Source organism: Myotis daubentonii, chromosome 3 (assembly GCF_963259705.1).
Source record: "Myotis daubentonii chromosome 3, mMyoDau2.1, whole genome shotgun sequence".
NCBI classification, from domain to species: Eukaryota; Metazoa; Chordata; class Mammalia; order Chiroptera; family Vespertilionidae; genus Myotis; species Myotis daubentonii.
In genome coordinates, this window is record NC_081842.1 from 133813584 (window position 1) to 133834882 (window position 21299).

The 21299-nt window shown below is 39.9% G+C and overlaps 1 protein-coding gene and 1 pseudogene across 8 annotated transcripts in view; both read right to left on the reverse strand.

Moving 5' to 3' along the window:
- The window catches only part of MAK (male germ cell associated kinase), a 61615-nt gene extending 42816 nt beyond the window's left edge, over nt 1–18799 (reverse strand). For 5 of the 8 annotated variants that reach the window (XR_009451924.1, XM_059688613.1, XM_059688611.1 and 2 more), the window contains exons 1-5: nt 18547–18695; nt 11293–11622; nt 9722–9776; nt 8982–9103; nt 945–1024 (exon numbers count right to left, since the gene is read on the reverse strand). Coding sequence is in view for 7 of the 8 variants with exons in the window: in XM_059688613.1 (XP_059544596.1) it covers nt 945–1024; nt 8982–9103; nt 9722–9776; nt 11293–11393 (358 nt within the window). In the remaining variant the exon portion in view is untranslated. The other 3 variants (XM_059688608.1, XM_059688609.1, XM_059688612.1) reach the window with 3 other exon arrangements.
- Nucleotides 3817–4580, reverse strand: LOC132229402 (TCF3 fusion partner-like; annotated as a pseudogene).
- Nucleotides 18800–21299: the final 2500 nt, after the last annotated feature.

Here is a 21299-nt window from a genome sequence, read left to right on the forward strand (position 1 = left end):
CAGTTAAAGGAAAATATAAAATATGGGATGAAACATGAAAGGAGACTAATGATGGGATTTTTTGAATGCTTATGTTCAGAATGCAGCAATGATATAGCAAAAACTTTTCTAATTTAATATCCACACATCTAGTGATTCTAAACAAATGTTGGCTGAGTTTTTAAAATAATACCATACTAACTTTTTTGGAGTAATTGTTCTAGTTTGATAGATATGCAAAAAAGTATGTAAATTAAGATTACATAAATAAGAAATTCATAAAAATAAGATCACTTGCTCTAATTTCACTCAAAGAACAGAGACAACTACTGAGGATGGAAGATGAGGTGGCTATCCCTGAGCGTGAGTGTAAGGGCCGTGCCTATCTGTGCCCTCCTGTCCTCTGTGTCTGGCAAGGAGCCAGGTTCATATAAAAATAAACCTTTGTTAATGAAATGAAAAAAAAAATAGACACAACTACATGTAAATACCAAGGGAAACTATAAAATATCATAGCACGGGTTATTTAAACTACTTAAATATTAATAATTGGTCTTGGTAGATGGGAAGCATCCCATCTTTTCCAAAAGTGGAGCCATATATATATATATATATATATATATATATATATATATATATATATATATATAATTTTTTTAATTTCTGTGGTGAAATTAGGGGGAATAAGATTGCAGGACGGGTTTATGATGACAGACTAAAGGCTGATGATGATCAAACTGTTAAAAAATTCTACTATAAAGGAAGATAATTATAGATTATAGAAATTTTATTTTATATAGAATAAAAATTCTAAATTACTTAAACAAAATATCAGTATGTATAGACACATACACCAAACTTGCAGTTATCCAAATATAACAGTATTTAACAGTTATATACAATTCCTGTGCATAACCTTGACAATAATCCAAAGAGGCAGGAAGCAAAACTTAAAAGAAACCTACCATGTTTATGGATAAATGCCAGCCCTTGTAATATTTGATACATAATATTTCTGATGACTGACTCAGGGAACAACTTGTTTCTGTGAAGAAATGAAACAAACAGTCATCTAATGCTGCTAACCAACCAACCAAAAGCAGTAAGAGGGTTCCTCCTCCCTTGAAGCCCCTGTGGCCTCATAATACTGGCTAAAGGTATGCTGTACAGTTTCATAGTGCTAAAGATCATAAATTTCAAAATGAAAATTAGAATTGTTTTTGTTTCACTGGGTGGTAAAAACTCAAATAGCTAAATTCTAAACTGGTTCAAGAGGAGCAAAGTAAATTGGAAAAGTAATAACTATCAGATAAGCCAAGTATGCAAATCTATACCATATATGTAGGCTTTGAGGTTTAAGGACATAACTGCTTCAGTTGTACAGTGTGCATTGGTACTGTCCAATAAAAATATAATGAGCCACAAATGAGAACCACTTATATGCTTAACAATGGTTTACTTAACCCAATATTTATAAAATATTACTTTAATATGCAATCAATATAAAGAAATTACTAATGAATTTACATTCTATCTTTTGTTCTAAGTTTTTAAAATCTGATGTGTAATTTATTTTACATTTACTAGTATAGCTCAATCCAGACTAGCCACACTTCAAAATGGCCATATGTGACTAGCAGCTACTGCATTGGACAGTGCAGTTTTATATGGTATTTACACACGGCCCAAAGAAAGATCCAAATAAAAGCTAAATTAAGGCTGGCAAATATTAATCAATAGTATACCACAAATTAATGTGACCAACAATTCTTTGATGCTGAATTAATTCTTCTTTGACCCTGAAGCCATGCCATATTTTAGAAATAATCATTTTAAAGTTTTTCAACTTTATTATAATTTCAACATTTTCTAACATCTTTATTTCAGCATGATTGACTGGATTAATTTAGAATGTTTATTTGAGCATTCTCAACATATGAGAAAAGGCCTATTTTTTTTAAATTATATTATTAACTGTATTATATGTTTATATAATATTTCAAAATGTCCCACCAAATGGGCTAGAACAATAAAGATAAACACTGATCAAATTTGAAAATAGTATTTAAAAAATATTTATTTGTTGATTAATTTTGTCTTGAGAGAAAGAGAAAGAGAAAAGAGAGAGAGAGAGAGAGAGAGACACCCTGACTAGGGAAGGAAACCATAACCTTGGCATATGGGATGATGCTCTAACCAACTGAGCTACCCAGCCAGGGCCTACCAGTAAAAATGCTATTGATCATATAGTATTGAAATATTTTTAAAACTCACTTTTATAAACTATACCTTTTAAAAGAAACAAAATATTTTTATCCTTGCCAATATTTTTATTTTGCAAAAAGAATGCTATATGCTGAAGGTACAGTTTATAGCAGTGATGGTGAACCTTTTGAGCTCGGCGTGTCAGCATTTTGAAAAACCCTAACTTAACTCTGGTGCCGTGTCACATATAGAAATTTTTTGATATTTGCAACCATAGTAAAACAAAGATGTATCTTTTTGACATTTATTTTATATATTTAAATGCCATTTAACAAAGAAAAATCAACCAAAAAAATGAGTTTGTGTGTCACCTCTGACACGTGTTTCATAGGTTCGCCATCACTGGTTTATATTATCAGAACAAAGGTTAATGTATATTGGTCTCCAATTGAAATGGAAATGTTTACTTGAACAAAAAAGGCTTTTAATCTGGATCCTCAAAACAATGTTTCAGGAAGTTAAGCTACCAAAACGAAGTGTAAAATTACCACTTAACCTCAAACAGCCCTCTACGATATACCACACTTGTACCTTTGACAGTGAATAATTTTCTATATGTCACTTTTATTTCCACTTAATTTAGAAAAGCAGAATTGAATAATGAAATTCCAAAGTTGATTCTTTTTAGTGTTCATTTGCTATTACATTAACCACTTCCACGGACATATATTTATATGTACTTAATTTTTTCTTCAAGAAGTACATCTCAATATATCATGCATATGTTTATAATTTCATATATTTTAAACAGCATAATTAGAAGCCAAAAAGTTAAGATTACCCGTAACCTCACCACCTAATTAAGAAACTATTTTGATTTTTCCATATTCTAATGCAATTCTAATCCATTTGCATGTATAACTTTTATATTGTGTCAATGTTACATAGATACAATTTTGATTTCTGTTTTTTATCTACTTATAAGCATTTTCATAATCTTATATAATTACTAGAGGCCCGGTGCACAAAAATTTGTGCACTCGGGTGGGTCCCTCAGCCCACCCTGTGCCCTCTCGCAATCTGGGGCCCCTTGGGGGCCCCTTCCCTGGCTGCTGGCACCAGTTTTCCTCCGGTGCCCGGAACCCAGGCCTTCGCTCTTCGCTGGGAGGGGCCCACACGGTGGGCGAGGGGCTTAGCTCTTTTAAAAATACTTCTGAATGTTTGGTAAATAACCCTGTAGGAATCTACTTTCTGAAACATGCTGGTTGTTAAGGGCTGATTTGGGTAATCAACAAAATGTATGTTAAAATCCTAATCCCCAGAACCTCAGAATGTACCTGTATATGGAGATAAGATCTTTAAAGAGGGGATTACATTAAATTGTGGCAGTTCCAGTGGGACCCTTAGCCCATCTCACTGAAGTCCTTATAAGAAGAGGAATGTTGGGGTCCAGCCCCAGCAGGTCCAGGGGTTCCCAAAGAAGGAATGACACAGAGGCAGCATTCAGGTTATCATCATAGCCAGGTTCTCTTTTTATTGTCCTGTTACATCTATATTTATACTATTTGATCCTATAAACATGCCTCTATAAGCTTTTTTTTTTTTTTTGCATCGGGTCCATTTATTGGGGGGTCAGTCAAAGGGGGAGCTGGCTAGGGTGGGGTAGGGCAGCAGCTTGTCTGGCCCCCGAGAAACCCAACTTAAGTCCAGAGCCTCGAGGGCTTAGAAGCCAAAGTCTTCCTCCACCTTTATCTGCACGGGGGCCAGCTCCGGAGTCAGCGGGACTCCTGCCCAGTGCCCTTCCTATGGCACTCGCCCCCTCTTTCAACTGCTGGGCCCCTCGCCAGGGGCCGGGCTGCTGGCTTCTGTGGGCGCTGGCGTCCTCCTGGGCGGGGACAGCCCCTCTTTCTCTGGAGGCTCGTTCTCAGCGTTGCCTGGGTTGGGGGCGTCTCTGCCCTGGCTGCCCTCGTCCTCCAGTAAGATGGTGAACTGGCTGGCCCGGTAGTTGTCGCCGTAGGAGTCCAGCACCTTCATGAGGAACCTCTGCTCCTGCTGGAGTCTCCGTGTTATCCTCTATATCTGATGGAGCCTGTTCAGGACCCGCTCCTTCGCCTGCTCCATCTCCCTGCAGCGCCGATCCAGCGCCTGGTACTTCCTGCGATTGAGTTCCTGTTGGCGCCGCCCTTGCTGGCCTCAGGCTGCCTCCTCCTCTTCGTCTCGCTCCTGGAGGCTGGAGCTGCCCAGACCCCCAGACACGAACTCCACTTCGGTCTCAAGCTCGCTCTCCAAGATGTGACCACCTTCAGCGGAGGCAGCGCCAGCTCCCAGCCGGGAGGTGCTGAGAACTCCTCAAAGCCCACCGCTGCCACGGACCCCTCTCTCTGCTCCAGGTCCATTTCTCCCTGGCTCCCCACGCAGAACTTCCAACCTTGCAAGCCTCTAGTTTAAAGTGGCTTGCGAAACTACAGCCCATCCGATTTCACAGCCAGGCACCCAGGCCCTGGCCGCTAAGCCTCCTGGGAGTTGTAGTTCTCTATTTCCGGCTTGCCTCCCTCGCCCCACCCCCACCCCAGTCCCAACTGAAAGGCCCTGCTGGCTGGTCTAACCCTGTGGCCAGGCATCTGAGTCACCTCGGGTCTTTATTCCTGTCCCGACACCACGCCATCTGACCATGGAGACTCTCCTCTTGCGAGGCCCCTGGGTCTCCTTCTGGGTCTCCTCAGCCCAGGTACTGGATCGCGTGCCCCAGCAGTGATACAGCCCTGGTGCCTGGGTCTCCTTCTGGGGCCTGGCTGTATCGCCCCCGGACCGGATGGCGTGCCCCAGCTGCGATGCAGACCCGGGCCCTGGGTCTCCTCAGCCTGGGCACCGGATTGCGTGCCCAAGCGGCAAAAACAGCCCCGGCGCCTGGGTCTCCTTCTGGGTCTCCTCAGCCCAGGCACTGGATTGCGTGCCACAGCTGCAACTCAGCCCCGGGCCCTGGGTCTCCTTCTGGGGCCTGGCTGCGTCGCCCCTGGGGTCCAGATGGTGTCCCCAGGCAGCTATGCAGCCTGGCCTCTGGCCCCGCCTTTGGGTGTTCTCTCATCACTGGTGATCAGTGATCTGAGAAGCCAGGCAGACATCCGCCTCTTCCCTGCCCCACCCAGCTTCTCCCATTACTGGCCCAGGGCCGGCAAAGGCGGCCAGGTTCTCTTATCACAGAAGCCGGCAAAGGAGGCCTGGCTTCTCCGAGCAAAGGCAGCTCGGTTCTCTGGCTCTTGGCTGCCGCCTGGGTTTCCGATTGCAGTCAGTGGCAGGCAGCTTCTTCCCTCCTTCCCCTTTCACCTCCCAGCATTGCGCCTATGTTGGCAGTTAACTGCCAATCTTAGTTGGCAGTTAATTTGCATATAGCCCTGATTAGCCAATGAAAAGGGTATCGTCGTACGCCAATTACCATTTTTCTCTTTTATTAGATAGGATTACTTTTAATGGCTACAAAATAATTCTATCAATATTATGCACTATAATTACCAACTTATTCTACCATTGATAGTTATTTCTTTTAAAATAGTTTAGAACTACATAAAGCTTTGTATAGTCATTTAACAGAACATATCATGGTAATTATGAAGATTATATATCAGCATTAAAACATGCCTGTTAAGTGAATGAATCAAATAAAATAGTATCACCACTAAAATCACAATATGCAAAAATAATGCATGCTTGTATAGAAGGGCTAGAAAGAACTCTAGAAAATAAATACTGATTTGGGAGGTAGAAATCTTTACTTTTACTTTAACTGCTATTAATGTTATGATGATATCAGCCTGGAAAATCATAGGCATTCAATCAGTATTTTTTTTTGAAAGACGGAAAAATATGATTAAAGAAAAATTCCCTCATCATCCTGAGGCCTTGAGTATATGTGTGTATGAAAGAAATACCGAAAAGAAATCAACATCTTTCTACTGGGAAATTTATTTCTAAAGTATTTGAAGATCGTTTGTTCAACTCTGGCTTTAAAAGCAGGCAAAATTTTGGACATTAGTCTCCCAGATGTGACTGTCAGCTACCTCCAAAATATTATCCTCCCCACCCAGCCTGTGTGGCTCTATGGTTGAGCGTCAACCTGGAACCAGGAGGTCACAGTTCGATTCCATGGTCAGGGCACATGCCCAGGTTGCAGGTTGTGGGTCCAATCCCCAGGGGTGGGGGGCGGGCAAACAGAAGGCAGCCAATCAATGATTCTCTCTCCTCATTGTTATTTCACCTCTCTGTCTCCCTCTCCCTCCCTCTCTGAAGTCAATAAAAATATATTAAAAAAAAAAATTATCCTCCCAAGCTCATGGCAGATGACCGAAGCTTTCCCTCTTTAGATTCTGTTCATAGGCTTAAAAATTAAAATGAGAATTTCCTTGGGATGGGCAACATTAAATTTTATCATTCACTTAAGCATTCTATTTTTTTAATTAAATCTTTATTGTTCAGATTATTACATTTGTTCCTCTTTTTTCCCCCCCCAATAACTCCCCTCCTCCCAGTTCCCGCCCCACCCTCTGCCCTCACTCCCCACCCACTGTCCTCATCCATAGGTGCACGATTTTTGTCCAGTCTCTTCCCACATCTCCCACACCCCTTTCCCCCCCAAGAATAGTCAGTCCATTCCCTTTCTATGTCCCTGATTCTATTATAATCACCAGTTCATTCTGTTCATCAGATTATTTATTCACTTGATTCTTAGATTCACTTGTTGATAGATGCATATTTGTTGTTCATATTTTGTATCTTTACCTTTTTCTTCCTCTTCCTCTTCTTAAAGGATACCTTTCAGCATTTCATATAATCCTGGTTTGGTGGTGATGAACTCCTTTAGCTTTTCCTTATCTGTGAAGCTCTTTATCTGACCTTCAATTCTGAATGATAGCTTTGCTGGATAAAGTAATCTTGGTTGTAGGTTCTTGGTATTCATCACTTTGACTATTTCTTGCCACTCCCTTCTGGCCTGCAAAGTTTCTGTTGAGAAATCAGCTGACAGTCGTATGGGTATTCCCTTGTAGGTAACTGAGTTTCTTTCTCTTGCTGTTTTTAAGATTCTCTCTTTATCTTTTGCTCTTGGCATTTTAATTATGATGTGTCTTGGTCCACTCCTCTTTGGATTCCTTTTGTTTGGGGTTCTCCGCGCTTCCTGGACCTGTAAGTCCATTTCTTTCACCAGGTGGGGGAAGTTTTCTGTCATTATTTCTTCAAATAGGTTTTCAATATCTTGCTCTCTCTCATCTTCTGGCACCCCTATAATTCTGATGTTGGTGCGCTTGAAGCTGTCCCAGAGGCTCCTTACACTATCCTCGCATTTTTGGATTCTTTTTTCATTTTGCTTTTCCGGTTGGGTGTTTTTTGCTTCCTCGCATTTCAAATCATTGACTTGATTCTTGCGCTCCTCTGGTCTGCTGTCGAGAGTCTGTATAATATTCGTTATTTCAGTCCGTGTATGCTTAATTTCTAGTTGGTTCCCCAATATAACATCGAGGGTCTCATTAGTTTTCTTGTAGATCTCATTAAGTTTATCGGCGGCTTCTAAACAGTTCTTGAGAGACCTTAAAAGTGTGGTTCTGAACTCTATATCTTCCATTGACAATTTTGTCCTGTTTCTTTGCCTCCGCATTTTGTTATGCTTCCTTGGTGCACCCCCTAGTGGTCTTTGTTCGCAGTCTTATAGTTAAACCTTGATTGTTGTAGCTAATACCAGGGAGGGTTTGACCTACAGGCCAAGTGGCTATGAGAATCAGCTGTGTCAGCAGTGAGAGAACTTCTGTCCTCTAGGGAGGTGCTAATCTAGCCTTTGCCTGAGGCTATCTGGCAAATGCCTCTGTGCAGGGCTTGGGCGGGGCAGGGCGGGTCGCACAGGATCAACAAGGTAGGCCGGAGAGAGCAGTTATGGCGGCTCTCAGTCCTGTCCCCAGGGGCTCTGCCTCTCTGAGTCCCAGCACCCGCTGCAAAGCTGGGAGAGAAAGCTGCACTCGCTCTGACTGAAGCCAGACAGTCCCGCTTCTCCCGTTTGAGTCTGGGTCCCTAAAGACTCGCCTGTATCTGGAGCTCAGAGTCTGCGACTCCCTCCCGATTGAAAACAACAACCGCGCCCTCCGCCGCCAGCCCGCTCCACGCACTCTGCACCTCAGAATTTGACTTCAGCACTGCGCCTCCTCTGAGTGTCCGTATGTGTTTCTCTTTCCTCCTAGTTGTAGGACTTCCACTCAGCCAGCGTTCCTGTGGTTCTGGGTGATGTCCGTTCTGTCTTTTAGTTTCACTTTTGAGGTAGTTGTTCAAAGCAGCAAACTCCGGCGTTAACCTATGCCGCCATCTTGGTTCTCCTCCGCTTAAGCATTCTAATTAATGAGTTTATTAAATCCTTTTTAGAAGCTACCCATTCCTCCCTCCATCCTTTCATTAACCTTTCACAAGATACCTGGGAGAGCAATGAAGATAATTTTCTCAATTTTGCCCAAGACCAGTTTTACTACTGAGCATTAAATTATAAATAGATTTTTGTTTCAAAAAGTATAGATAGATAGTATGTGTGTTTTTATGAAACATTAATTTTGACTTTTAAGAGATTACAGCAGAAAAAATGGTGGCTATGTCATAGCTAGTTCTTCAATGTTAGATATTATCCTTTGATGATGATAACAATTAATTAATTTAAATCCACCTTTTGGAGAGATAAATCTGTACATTTTAAAGTGTGACATATTGAAGAGATCTGAAATTTATGAAGGAGATAATGGGGGAAATATAATTTTCATAAAATACAGACATACCTGTCTTTCATTAATTGATAGAGGTTTTCTTTCATATATTCAAATATAAAATAAAGATGGTCATTTTCTCTGATAACTTCTTTTAGTTTAATCACGTTGGCATGATTAAGTTTCTTCAGAGACTACAACACAGCAAATAAGCAATAACATTCATATAGCAAAGTTATAGAAGTTGGCAAAATCTCATCAATGCTAGGTATGATAATGATCAATTCATTAATGAGTTAAGTTTTAACATCTACAATATTTACATCTAAAAACATCTTAGAACACCTACTTAAAGTAAGCAGTAAATTGTTTTAAGCAATGAATGTAAGTGTGAAAATAAACCAAGTCAACAATATGTCACTTTTTTCTCAGTCTATTAACTAGGTGTACCTTTGTTCTGATTTAACTATCTAAAATCCCATGCAAAAGTCTCCAAAAATTTTACAGAAGTCATACAGCACAAAATATAAAGAAATGGTATATAGTGAATTAAAAAGTTAAAATGCTCTTTTACAAGTGAGAGTGTACTTTCAAATATATGGTTATAGTTATTTTCTGTTCTCAACTGACATTGAGATGGAAATGAAAAATTACTTTAGAAAGATAAAGGAAAAGTAAGAAATATAATTATCATTGTACTGCTTTCTACAAAGAGAAGAATAGTCTCCTTAGCCACTTTTTGAAACAGAAATGAGAGAGGTGTGGGGTAGAGCTAAGGCCTTCTCCTGTTCTTTTCACCTCTAGCATTTTACCTTAACTTCTCTCAAGTTCATACATTCATCCCAAGAATAGAACTTTCTCTTCATCCTGAAATTTAAAAAAGTTAGTTTAGTGTACGGGGACTAAGAACTTGAAAACACAAATTACACCACTGGCTTTCTTACTGTTATTAGTTCACTTTGGGCAAGCTATGTTATCTCTCTTCCCTCCTCCTTAAAAACAAATCACCGCCTTTCTATCTGTCTCAAGGCTCTTTGGTATAAGTTCACAACTATGTCATATCTGACATTCTGCTTTAACACAAAGGTGAAAGAATTAATCTTCCTTTCTGGATGAATTCTTACATTTCTCTACTCAGTTTTATTGTGCTTCTCTAGAAGGGCTCCTTCCAAAATCCCCTCCTCTTTCTAGAACTTAAAACATAAACATGAAATACTATAATTAGATGGAGTAGGGAAAGCAATGACACATTTTGGCAGCAAATTTAGTGAGATATTTTGTCTGACAACTTGTATATCATTACCTCAGCTTTAAACAAAATGCCCATAAAGTTAACTGATTTATTTAAATCAACAATAATTCAGAAGTAACCAAACTTTAGAAATAGTTTTCTTGAATTTTGTTTTTACTTCCCCTCTCCCATGCTAATGTTGGTTACCATTAGCGATAAATCTATAAAAAGTGAATTTAGGGTAATAAGGTAATTCCACTATATATATAGCATAGATAGAGATTATATTATTTATATGAATGGATTTTTAGTCACCATACAAAATGAGAGACAAGAAAAAATAGGATTCATGTTCTAAAAAATGTTTCATCAGGTGTAGAAATTACAAGGCTGGATAAGGAAAAATGAAAACCCTATATGCCCTACTGTTTTCATGTAGTATTGTAATTTCCTATTGAGATGTCCTAGAACAGTGATGGCGAACCTATGACATGCGTGTCAGAGGTGACACGTGAACTCATTTTTTTGGTTGATTTTTCTTTGTTAAATGGCATTTAAATATATAAAATAAATATCAAAAATATACATCTTTGTTTTACTATGGTTGCAAATATCAAAAAATTTCTATATGTGACACGGCACCAGAGTTAAGTAAGGGTTTTTCAAAATGCTGACACACCGAGCTCAAAAGGTTCGCCATCACTGTCCTAGAAGATTCCAGGGAAGCTTAGGGTTTTCCTTATTTATTAAACTAACCCTTAGGGGTTATTCTGAGTCTCTACGAGAGTGTAATACACAGGGATATGGAAATAAATAAAGGAAAGGCAGCATAAAGAATTAGCAGCACATCATGGTAGTCAAGAATGTAGGTGTGGAACTGTACTGCCTGGATTCAAATCCTCCCTCAGCAGCTCACTGATTATATGACCTTGGAGAGATTACTTAATAACCTCTCTGTGCCTTAAATTCCTTAGCTATAAAGTAGAAACTACTACATAAGAAAAGCTTATTGTAAACTGCTTAGTTCAGCACTCAATAAATACTAGATGTACTAAAATATACGATGGTCTATATAAGACATGTGTTCGCAAGCACACAAAGGAAAAGAAAGATGGGTTTCAAAGGTAAACTTTGCAGGGTACTATACGGTACCTTTTGATGGCCACCAGCTCCCCAGATTCGTTACTCTTGCCCATCAGCACACTCCCGTAGGTGCCATCCCCCAGCTGTCGCATGGTCGTGTACCGGTTCATCTTGGAAAAATAATGCAGCAGAAGTTGTTGATTGCAATGGCTTCTTTGTTGAAAATAAATTTAAATGCTTCTTTATTTTTATTTGTTTTTGCTGGTAGACTGTTGTTGTTATACTGGTAACAGGTTTGTCATCATTAAACATAGGCTCTTCCCCAAGATTATGTAGGTTCATGAGCTACAGCAATAAGGAATGCGGCAAGGAAACAGTGCATCCATTCTTATGAACACCCTATAAAAATAAAAATAATTTTCATTAAAGAATCTCTTTAAAAAGTTACTGGTAACCTATAGCACAGGGGAAGATTATAAATAATATAAACACCAATGTGTTAAACATCTGTCAGCAAATCATTTGTGCCTTTTAGAATGATGTTCACATGTAGCAGAATAACACTCATTTGGCGATTGCTTCATTTACATGGTATGGTGCTATCGATCCCATGAATGTTCAATAATATCGGCCAAATGATGTGTGTGATTCCTTTTTTATTGAATATAATCTATATTATTCCAAAACAGACCTTGGAAAGTCAGACATCTATACTATATCAATTATTTGAATCAATGTCTGCATCATATTTAATCTGACCCACAATCCCTTCTGTGAAACTCCTAGGCCAGATTTGTTTGGAATCCAGGAATTTTCATGTTTTAGAAAAGTAATATGCTGCATATGCCATATGTTATATAATGCTTCCCATTAGCCTCTTAACCGTACCTACAGGAAAATGTATGAAAAGTATACTAAGTAAAATAAATAAAGACTATGAATGGCCTCACATCAGTCAGGTCATATTTTGTGCAAATGAGTTTGCACAAATTTCTTTTTAAATTTTCATTTTTCAGAATTTCGTGGATTTTAAAATTACAAATAAGGGATTGTGGACCTGCATATATTGGAAGGGTACAGGTTTAGATAGACTGTAATTTCATTACTATAATTACAGAAAAACAAAGCACTAGCCTTAGTGTTTACTTCATTACATTTGTTTCCTCCATTGTTCTCTCATAGCTCACATTTGAAGAAACTATTTCTTAGTTCATACCTATTTTTCATTCTTATTTTGCTTTTTAATATCTCTATTATTTACAAGGCTTTATACTTATTGCAGAATTTTGGCACCATTCTAAGAGTGTTTCAAAATGCCTTTTGGAAAAAATAAAAATAAATAAAATGCCTTTTATAATTTGGTACTTCATTAATTTCATTGTAGCTCTGTCTCATTTCTACAAAATCACGTGAAATCATTGAAACTGTTTGTCTATTACATGCATAAATTTAGGATCAATAAGGATGTGATGTCGTTCTCAAAGTAACTAAGTTTTCCAATGACAGGTTTTCTGGAGAAAGAACAAGTGTAGAGAAGTACAGTGAAACTAGTTATTTCCTACATTCAGAAATGTATTTGTTCACAGGAAACTTTGGAAGAACCCTTTGGGGCTTTTCAATAATAGGGAGTATGTATTAATTTATCATTTATTTTACTTCATACATGATTTCCACCCTTTCAAAGCCACAAGGGAAATCACTTAGGCTATGTTAACTCTGTGGCCAAGATCTTGAGAATAAGATCATGATAGTAGCATCCAGTTCTATTTAGGAGTTCCTTCCTTTTTTCTCAGCTTACGTCAAAGCAAATGGTTTTATCAAATGCCAGCAAATGATTCCATTTATGTAGTTTTTTGCAAGTGGCCTTTACATTATACATAGATTCTAAATATTAAGATAATAATATAGAAAAAGGCAATATCCCTCTGCAGGGTACCTGACCAAAACATGTATTTGCTTTTATTAATTTTTACTTTATCTGCATAAGGAAATATAATTTTGAAAGCTCTCTTGGGTTGTTTGTTTCATACTATGTGCTATGATTAAACTATGGACTGAAATGTATTTCCTTTAATCATTTAGAATTTTACTAAATCAGTATTTTGCAATTTACTATCAACATGATAAATTACTTGACATTCTTTTCTAGCTACCCTATTTAAGGTGACATACTCTCTTTTAAGGAAATGGTGCTCTCTATAGGTTTACTGCATAAATAACAATACCGAGAATATACTTGTCCAAAAGGACATGATGTCCATCATACCAGTAAAATTATAAAATAAAAGCACAGGAGGATTAAATAAACTACTTATGGTCAATCAAATAATCAAAGATGGAGTCAAATACTTGCATTAGCCTGAAACTGTGGGTTTTTAAAATACTTTTTTATTGATTTCAGAGAGATAGAAACAGCAATGATGAGAGAGAATCATTGATTGATCGGCTGCCTCCTGCATACCCTACACTAGGGGTCAAGCCCACAACCCAGGCATGTTCCCTGGAGAATCGAACTGTGATCTCTTGGTTCATAGGTTGATGCTCAACCACTGAGCTGCACTGGCCAGGCTGAAACTGTGTTGTTGTTTTTTTTAGTGTAGTCCCTAACTTCTATTCTTATTGTCTTTTACAATCACTGATAGAGCTGAGTGCAAGAAACCACTCCTCCTTTCTCCCAAACCATTCAGAATTACCCTACAACAAAAGCTGCCCCCACCTTAAGATTCCTAACCCAACTCTTTACCCTAAAACACCAAGATGCTACTGACAAATTGGAAAGTACAAGTTATGTCCACTAATTAACAAAATCATGGGGCTACATCTGGCTTATCCTATGCCTGAAGGACATAGTAAAAATAATAGGCCAGAAACAGTGAGGGGAAAGAAAATGTAAGGGAGACAGGCATCTACCTGGGGCTCCCCTCATGAAAATTTTATGTTTTACTTCACCCTGGAAACTATTTAATTAATACAAGAGGACAATAGCAGTATCTCTTCTTTGACAATTTGCTGCATATACAATTGTTTTCATGTTAACACCACGTTGCTTGAGAAGGAAATTAAAGAGGGAGATGCCCAGGTGGGAACAGAAATTCAGGGGTAAGAGGGTGTCAGAAATAGTACTCAAAACTTTACCTGGCAGGACTTAACAGCCTGTAAAAGTGGAATTAATTGGCTTTCTTTTCCACTATTAAGACCATGAACCACCACCATTACCGGTGCTATTAGCACAACAGATCATTCAGTCATCAATCACTTTCCGAATTTGGCCTCAAAGCCCAAACAGTTTTAGAGTGGCTATTGGAAACTTCGTCCCAGGCCTGACCAACTGACTTTCAAATGTACACTGGGAATACAAAGTCTGTTTCAAGTGAGATGGCTATAGGATAGGGAATACGTACATTCAGGGAATAAATTGGACATGGCCACTTCCCAGCTTCTTTCATAGGGAGGAGGGTGGGGTAGAATGGTGAAAATCATATATATGACTCTACCTGACCTTTTAGTAAAACAAATTTACATACTATGCTCCCAAACAAAAATTTTGGAAAGGCCTCTTTTGATTCAGATCATTACAAAATAAATAGCTTTCCAGGGTGAGATGCTAACCATTTCAGCTGTCCCCTTACAATGGCCTAATGTGCAGAGGCATAGACATAAAAGTATTTAAAAATAAAATCATTAGAGAACCAAGATGGTGGCATAGGTTAACGCCGGAGTTTGCTGCTTTGAACAACTACCTCAAAAGTGAAACTAAAAGACAGAACGGACATCACCCAGAACCACAGGAACGCTGGCTGAGTGGAAGTCCTACAACTAGGAGGAAAGAGAAACGCACACGGACACTCAGAGGAGGCGCAGTGCTGAAGTCAAATTCTGAGGTGCGGAGTGCACGCGCGCGGAGCGGGCTGGCGGCGGAAGGCGCGGTTGTTGTTTTCAATCGGGAGGGAGTCGCAGACTCTGAGCACCAGATCCGGGCGAGTCTTTAGGGACCCAGACTCAAACGGGAGAAGCGGGACTGTCTGGCTTCGGTCAGAGCGAGTGCAGCTGTCTCTCCGAGCTTTGCAGTGGGTGCTGGGACTCAGAGAGACAGAGCCCCTGGGGACAGGACTGAGAGCCACCATAACTGCTCCCTCCAGCCCACCCTTGATCCTGTGCGACCCACCCTGCCCCGCCCAAGCCCTGCACAGAGGCATTTGCCAGATAGCCTCAGGCAAAGGCTAGATTAGCACCTCCCTAGAGGAAAGAAGTTCTCTCACTGCTGACACAGCTGATTCTCATAGCCACTTGGCCTGGAGGTCAAACCCTCCCTGGAATTAGCTACAACAATCAAGATTTAACTATAAGACTGGGAACAAAGACCACTAGGGGGTGCACCAAGGAAGCATAACAAAATGCGGAGACAAAGAAACAGGACAAAATTGTCAATGGAAGATATAGAGTTCAGAACCACACTTTTAAGGTCTCTCAAGAACTGTTTAGAAGCTGCCGATAAACTTAATGAGATCTACACGAAAACTAATGAGACCCTCGATCTTATATTGGGGAACCAACTAGAAATTAAGCATACACGGACTGAAATAACGAATATTATACAGACGCCCGACAGCAGACCAGAGGAGCGCAAGAATCAAGTCAATGATTTGAAATGCGAGGAAGCAAAGAACATCCAACCGGAAAAGCAAAATGAAAAAAGAATCAAAAAATGCGAGGATAGTGTAAGGAGCCTCTGGGACAGCTTCAAGGGTACCAACATCAGAATTATAGGGGTGCCAGAAGATGAGAGAGAGCAAGATATTGAAAACCTATTTGAAGAAATAATGACAGAAAACTTCCCCCACCTGGTGAAAGAAATGGACTTACAGGTCCAAGAAGCGCGGAGAACCCCAAACAAAAGGAATCCAAAGAGGACCACACCAAGACACATCATAATTAAAATGCCAAGAGCAAAAGATAAAGAGAGAATCTTAAAAACAGCAAGAGAAAGAAACTCAGTTACCTACAAGGGAATACCCATACGACTGTCAGCTGATTTCTCAACAGAAACTTTGCAGGCCAGAAGGGAGTGGCAAGAAATATTCAAAGTGATGAATACCAAGAACCTACAACCAAGATTACTTTATCCAGCAAAGCTATCATTCAGAATTGAAGGTCAGATAAAGAGCTTCACAGATAAGGAAAAGCTAAAGGACTTCATCACCACCAAACCAGGATTATATGAAATGCTGAAAAGGTATCCTTTAAGAAGAGGAAGAGGAAGAAAAAGGTAAAGATACAAAATATAAACAACAAATATGCATCTATCAACAAGTGAATCTAAGAATCAAGTGAATAAATAATCTGATGAACAGAATGAACTGTTGATTATAATAGAATCAGGGACATAGAAAGGGAATGGACTGACTATTCTTGGGGGGGAAAGGGGTGTGGGAGATGTGGGAAGAGACTGGACAAAAATCGTGCACCAATGGATGAGGACAGTGGGTGGGGAGTGAGGGTGGAGGGTGGGGCGGGAACTGGGAGGAGGGGACTTATGGGGGTAAAAAAAAGGAGGAACAAATCTAATAATCTGAACAATAAAGATTTAATAAAAAAATAAAAATAAAAAAATAAAATAAAATCATTATTCCCATGTACCTACTCACAGAAACAACTACGTTTATAAGTGTAGCATAGCAAGGTCCTAAACTGATTACTAGTCAAAAGCAGTATATGTAATTTAAGAAACATAGACTGCCTATGGGTCCCCAGTTCACACACTACACTATTTCTCTACAAGTTACATATATTCTTCTCTGTTGACCTATGGAAAGCTAATTCTGGAAAATAGGCAGGTAATAACATGATTTCTTATGTACATGAATATTTTCATACATATTTATTTCCATATATATGCAACAAGGCAAAACACAAGCACATGCAATGTAACTATGATCCTCAATTTAACAGAACTGTTAGGAACTTGGAATTATCTACAATCAAGCTACAATATTTACTTACTTTCCTATGGGTTAAACAAACCTTATGTTCTGATTTCATGAAAAAGACATTTATTTAGAGGCTTAATTATAGATCTACATGAAATAAATACCCATATAATCTCTCTCCCATTCTATTTTTCATATTTTTATCTAAGTGCACAATTACTGTAAACTTAGCTTTATTCTGAATAGCTTCTGCCAGTTAAGTTGGGATTGAGATAGGATTAAAGAAGATTAACTCAGAGGGCAAATGGAGGGTAAGACTTGTGTCTGCCAGTCACTTAACAGATATCGTTTGGATATCTTCAACTGGTCTATGCAGAACCTACTGTGATGATATCACTCCAAGGCTGGCATTAACGTTTATTATTTTAAAAGAAATGTCTTAAAAATCACTAAGTTGTTTAAAAAGCAAAACAGAAAAATGATTTCAAAGTAACTAATATGTTTACAGAAATTAAAAGGGCAGCTTTTACAATGGGAAAACAAAGATTCCGTATTAAAATATAAAAGCATGAGTGCTTTGTGCTAATATTCACAAATCATTTTAAAACTAAACAAAACCAGAACCCCGACGAAGAGATCAAACATCCTTGCCCAAGACCAGCCTCCTTCAGAGAAAGTATCTCCCTTCCCCGTCAAGCAGTGGTGAGCTGGGGGTGGGGGGATAAAGGAAGGCCCAAAGACTGCAAAGTAACTTTTGTCTCCACCACTATTTTGACTCAATGGGTTGTCTGTCTGATTAAAATAAGTCTGATAACTTTGACTCTATGGAATTCCGGTATCATTAGAACAAATGTTCGCTCATTTAAAAAAATTACCTAAACACAATTACATGAACCTTTCCTTTTAGAATTGAGGTTACAAAACACCAAAAACCAGTTTTATTGCTCCCCCCACCTTCCAACCCATCTTATTTGCAGTAAAGAAACGGTTTTCGTTACACTGATGCTCTGAGCCTTTTTCTGCAAACCTTAAAAGACTTCTCCCTTTTTAATTTTGTAGTATGTAATCTGAACTCAATTCGCTGCCTTCGCGAGACCCCGCCCGCCTTCACTCCTGAAAGTAATTTCCCCCCCCAGCCAAGCAGTGGGCGGAGATGTGAGTGTGTGTGTGTGGGGGGGGGGGGGAACTAAGGAAGGGGTTCGAGGGAGGGGTCCCTCAGATCATGGGTGTCCCGCCGTCACCCTCCCACCTGGACCAAACCTCGCTGGCTAGGAGCGCAGGAAAGTGGTCGGGGAGCTCGGGGAGCAGGACGCGTCGGCGCAGGCCGCCCGCTCCGCCCGCCCCGCCCCGCCCCTCCCGGCCTCCTCCCGGCCTCCTCCCGGCCTCCTCCCGCTACCGGCGTCCAGGCCCCTTCTCTCCTTGGAGGTTGGCCCTGGTAGGATTGGGCGTCGAGGGGACATGTCGGGCCGGCCTCGCACGACAGATTTGAACGGGGCTGGGCGGAGGGGGAGGCCCCGCAGCCGGCTCAGGAATACCTGCCCGCGCCGGCCGCTTACCTCTTCTGCTCGGGTGTGAGGCCTCGGCGTCTTGTGTGTTTCATCTCCTAGGAAACCGCAGGGGTGCGCCGGCTCGTGCGCATCCGGCCGGATTACACCCGCCCACAGAGGGGCGTGGCCCACAGTACAGGCCCCTCCCACCAGGCCAACCCCGCCCCATCCTGAGCCGCTCGGCTCCCTGAAGGGCGGGGCTTCCGGGAACACCTGGGCGTCTTTTGAGCTCATTTACATTCCTGCCTTTTGGGTCTCTGCCTTTCAGATTTGGGGTTTGGGGGAGTCTTGATTACCTTTTCAGTTCTCTATAGAAAGTTGATTGGTTTGCCTTTTATTTTGTTTGGTTTTTGCTCCAATTCATTCTACCAAGTCTTGCTTGATTCACTAAATCTGGTACCCAGACTTGGGAAGGGCAAGATATAGCATATCTTGGCCTCTTCTATTGCATTTCCTCTTATATCGGTCAATTCCTCAAGTATGTGTTATCTCTTAGGCCACACTTCTGAGTTTGTTTTTATTTATTCATTCAGAGAACCTACTCAGTTGCAGTCACAGTGTTAGATGGTGGTATTTACAAGATGAATGAATGTGAATAAATGAATAAATAGTAGTAACTAGCCTAGAGTTCAAGAGGAGGATACAGTTACGTTATTGCCAAAAAAACAAAAAACAAAAAACACCCTTCAGACTGGCTTGCTAAAAGGGTCTATAAATCAGAAGCACGACACATGAGGCAGTGATGTCTCTATTTAGTAGTTATCTGTTAGGTGTCAGGCTCTAGGCTTGACACTAAGAATAATACCAAGGTAGCAAGACAAATGCTCATGGCCCTCTCACAGCTCAAAGTGACATAGACAGGCAAAGTACAAAGCATAAATCAGCTTATGGAGATCTTATAGGCACCATCATGAAGACTAAGCCAAACCGTTGGGCAATAGCGGACCTCTGAAGAATTTTCCACAGAGGAGTGACACGTTCGCATTCGCCTTTTAGAAAGATCACAAGAGCAGTGGTGGATAGGTGGGTCTGAGCAGTGAGTCTGGAGGCAAGAGAAAGACAAAGAAGCTACTATAGTTTATCAAGAGAAATTATGAGGATCCAACTATAGCAGTGATGATGGAAATAGGACTGAGAAGGACAGATTTCAAGGGATATTTAGGAGTTAAAATTGACTGGACTAGACTATATTGCTTAGATGAGTGGTAGATAGTGGTATCCACAACTAAGTTGGAAAATATTGGAAGACAAGCAAATTTGAAGAGAAAGGGCGGGGGAGATAATAGGCCTAGTTTCAAAAATTTTGAGTTTGAGAAAAATCCAAATGGATTTTTCCAAATGGAACATGGTTTTTATCCTGTTCACAGCTTATAGCTTTCTACCAGAGCAAGGAAGTCGGTGCCACTTAATGATATACAACATCATCGTAGCTAAGTGCTACCCCAGTACTGAAGCCCTCTGAACCTACCTCAGACACCTCCAGAGGTTGCAAGCAGAAGAGTGTTGTCTCTATAACATGTGGAAGAGTGCCTGGTGATGAATAATTCATCAACATTTGATAAATAATGATACAGATTATTTCCTTTAGCAGTTCATGTTCTAGAACAGGAATTTGCATTTTACAGTCTGGTAGGAGCTGTCTTTTAGGCTTGGTTGACTTTTGTTTTTACAGAGATATTCTTATTAAATTATTCCTTGGATTTGTTTTACTGATGCAAAGCACCGCCTTTGCATTAGAAGCATTAAAATTTTGTTTTAAACACGGAACAATTTATTTTCATTTTTTAAAATATAAATTAATTGGAAAAAATAAAAACAGGCAAATTTAAAATGAGAAAATGAACATTATCTCCAATATTTTGCTGTATTTTCCCCAGTTTATTTTTTAAAACAAGAATTTTATTAAACATAAAAGCTGTTATCACTTAAGAAGCCAGTCCTCTGAACAAACAACTGATTTTCACACTAAACAAGGAAAACCATTTATCACCATATAAGTAGATTTTCCACTAAAGCAAGAATATGTGTGGATGTGTTGGTTTTACCATGTTCACAGCTTGTAGCTTTCTACCAGGGCAAGTACGTCAGTGCCACTCAATGATACACAACATTATCTTGGCTAAGTGCTGAAGCCCTCTAGACCTACATCAGAGACTGTCCCAGAAGCTGTAGGCAGAAGCCAGGGAGGGGCTCACCTCCAAAGGCATTAAACCCAAAACACTTGATTGGAACTTTAGGCACAAAACATCCCTGTGGAGGACCATGACCGTCTGGAAGGGGCAAGGTTGGGAACCTGAGATCAGGCTTATCTGTCAAGAAGCAGCTACTTTGCTGCATTATGTTTAAACAGACTATTCAGTTGACTTCATTCCTGTCACAAATAAGTCGAAAGCCTGTCCTGCTCAGGAGGAAGTAATAAATTATATCACCGCGAGAATGTTCGCTTCTGTCAAATGAATTTGTGGAACTGATCTTTATCTATATGTTTTTAGGTCCAGCTACTTTGTTTATATGTTATATTCACTGACTTAGGAGATTTTATTGTAATATGATATATCATCAAGTTCCTGCCCAAAATGAAGCTCAAAAGCTGAAATAAAAT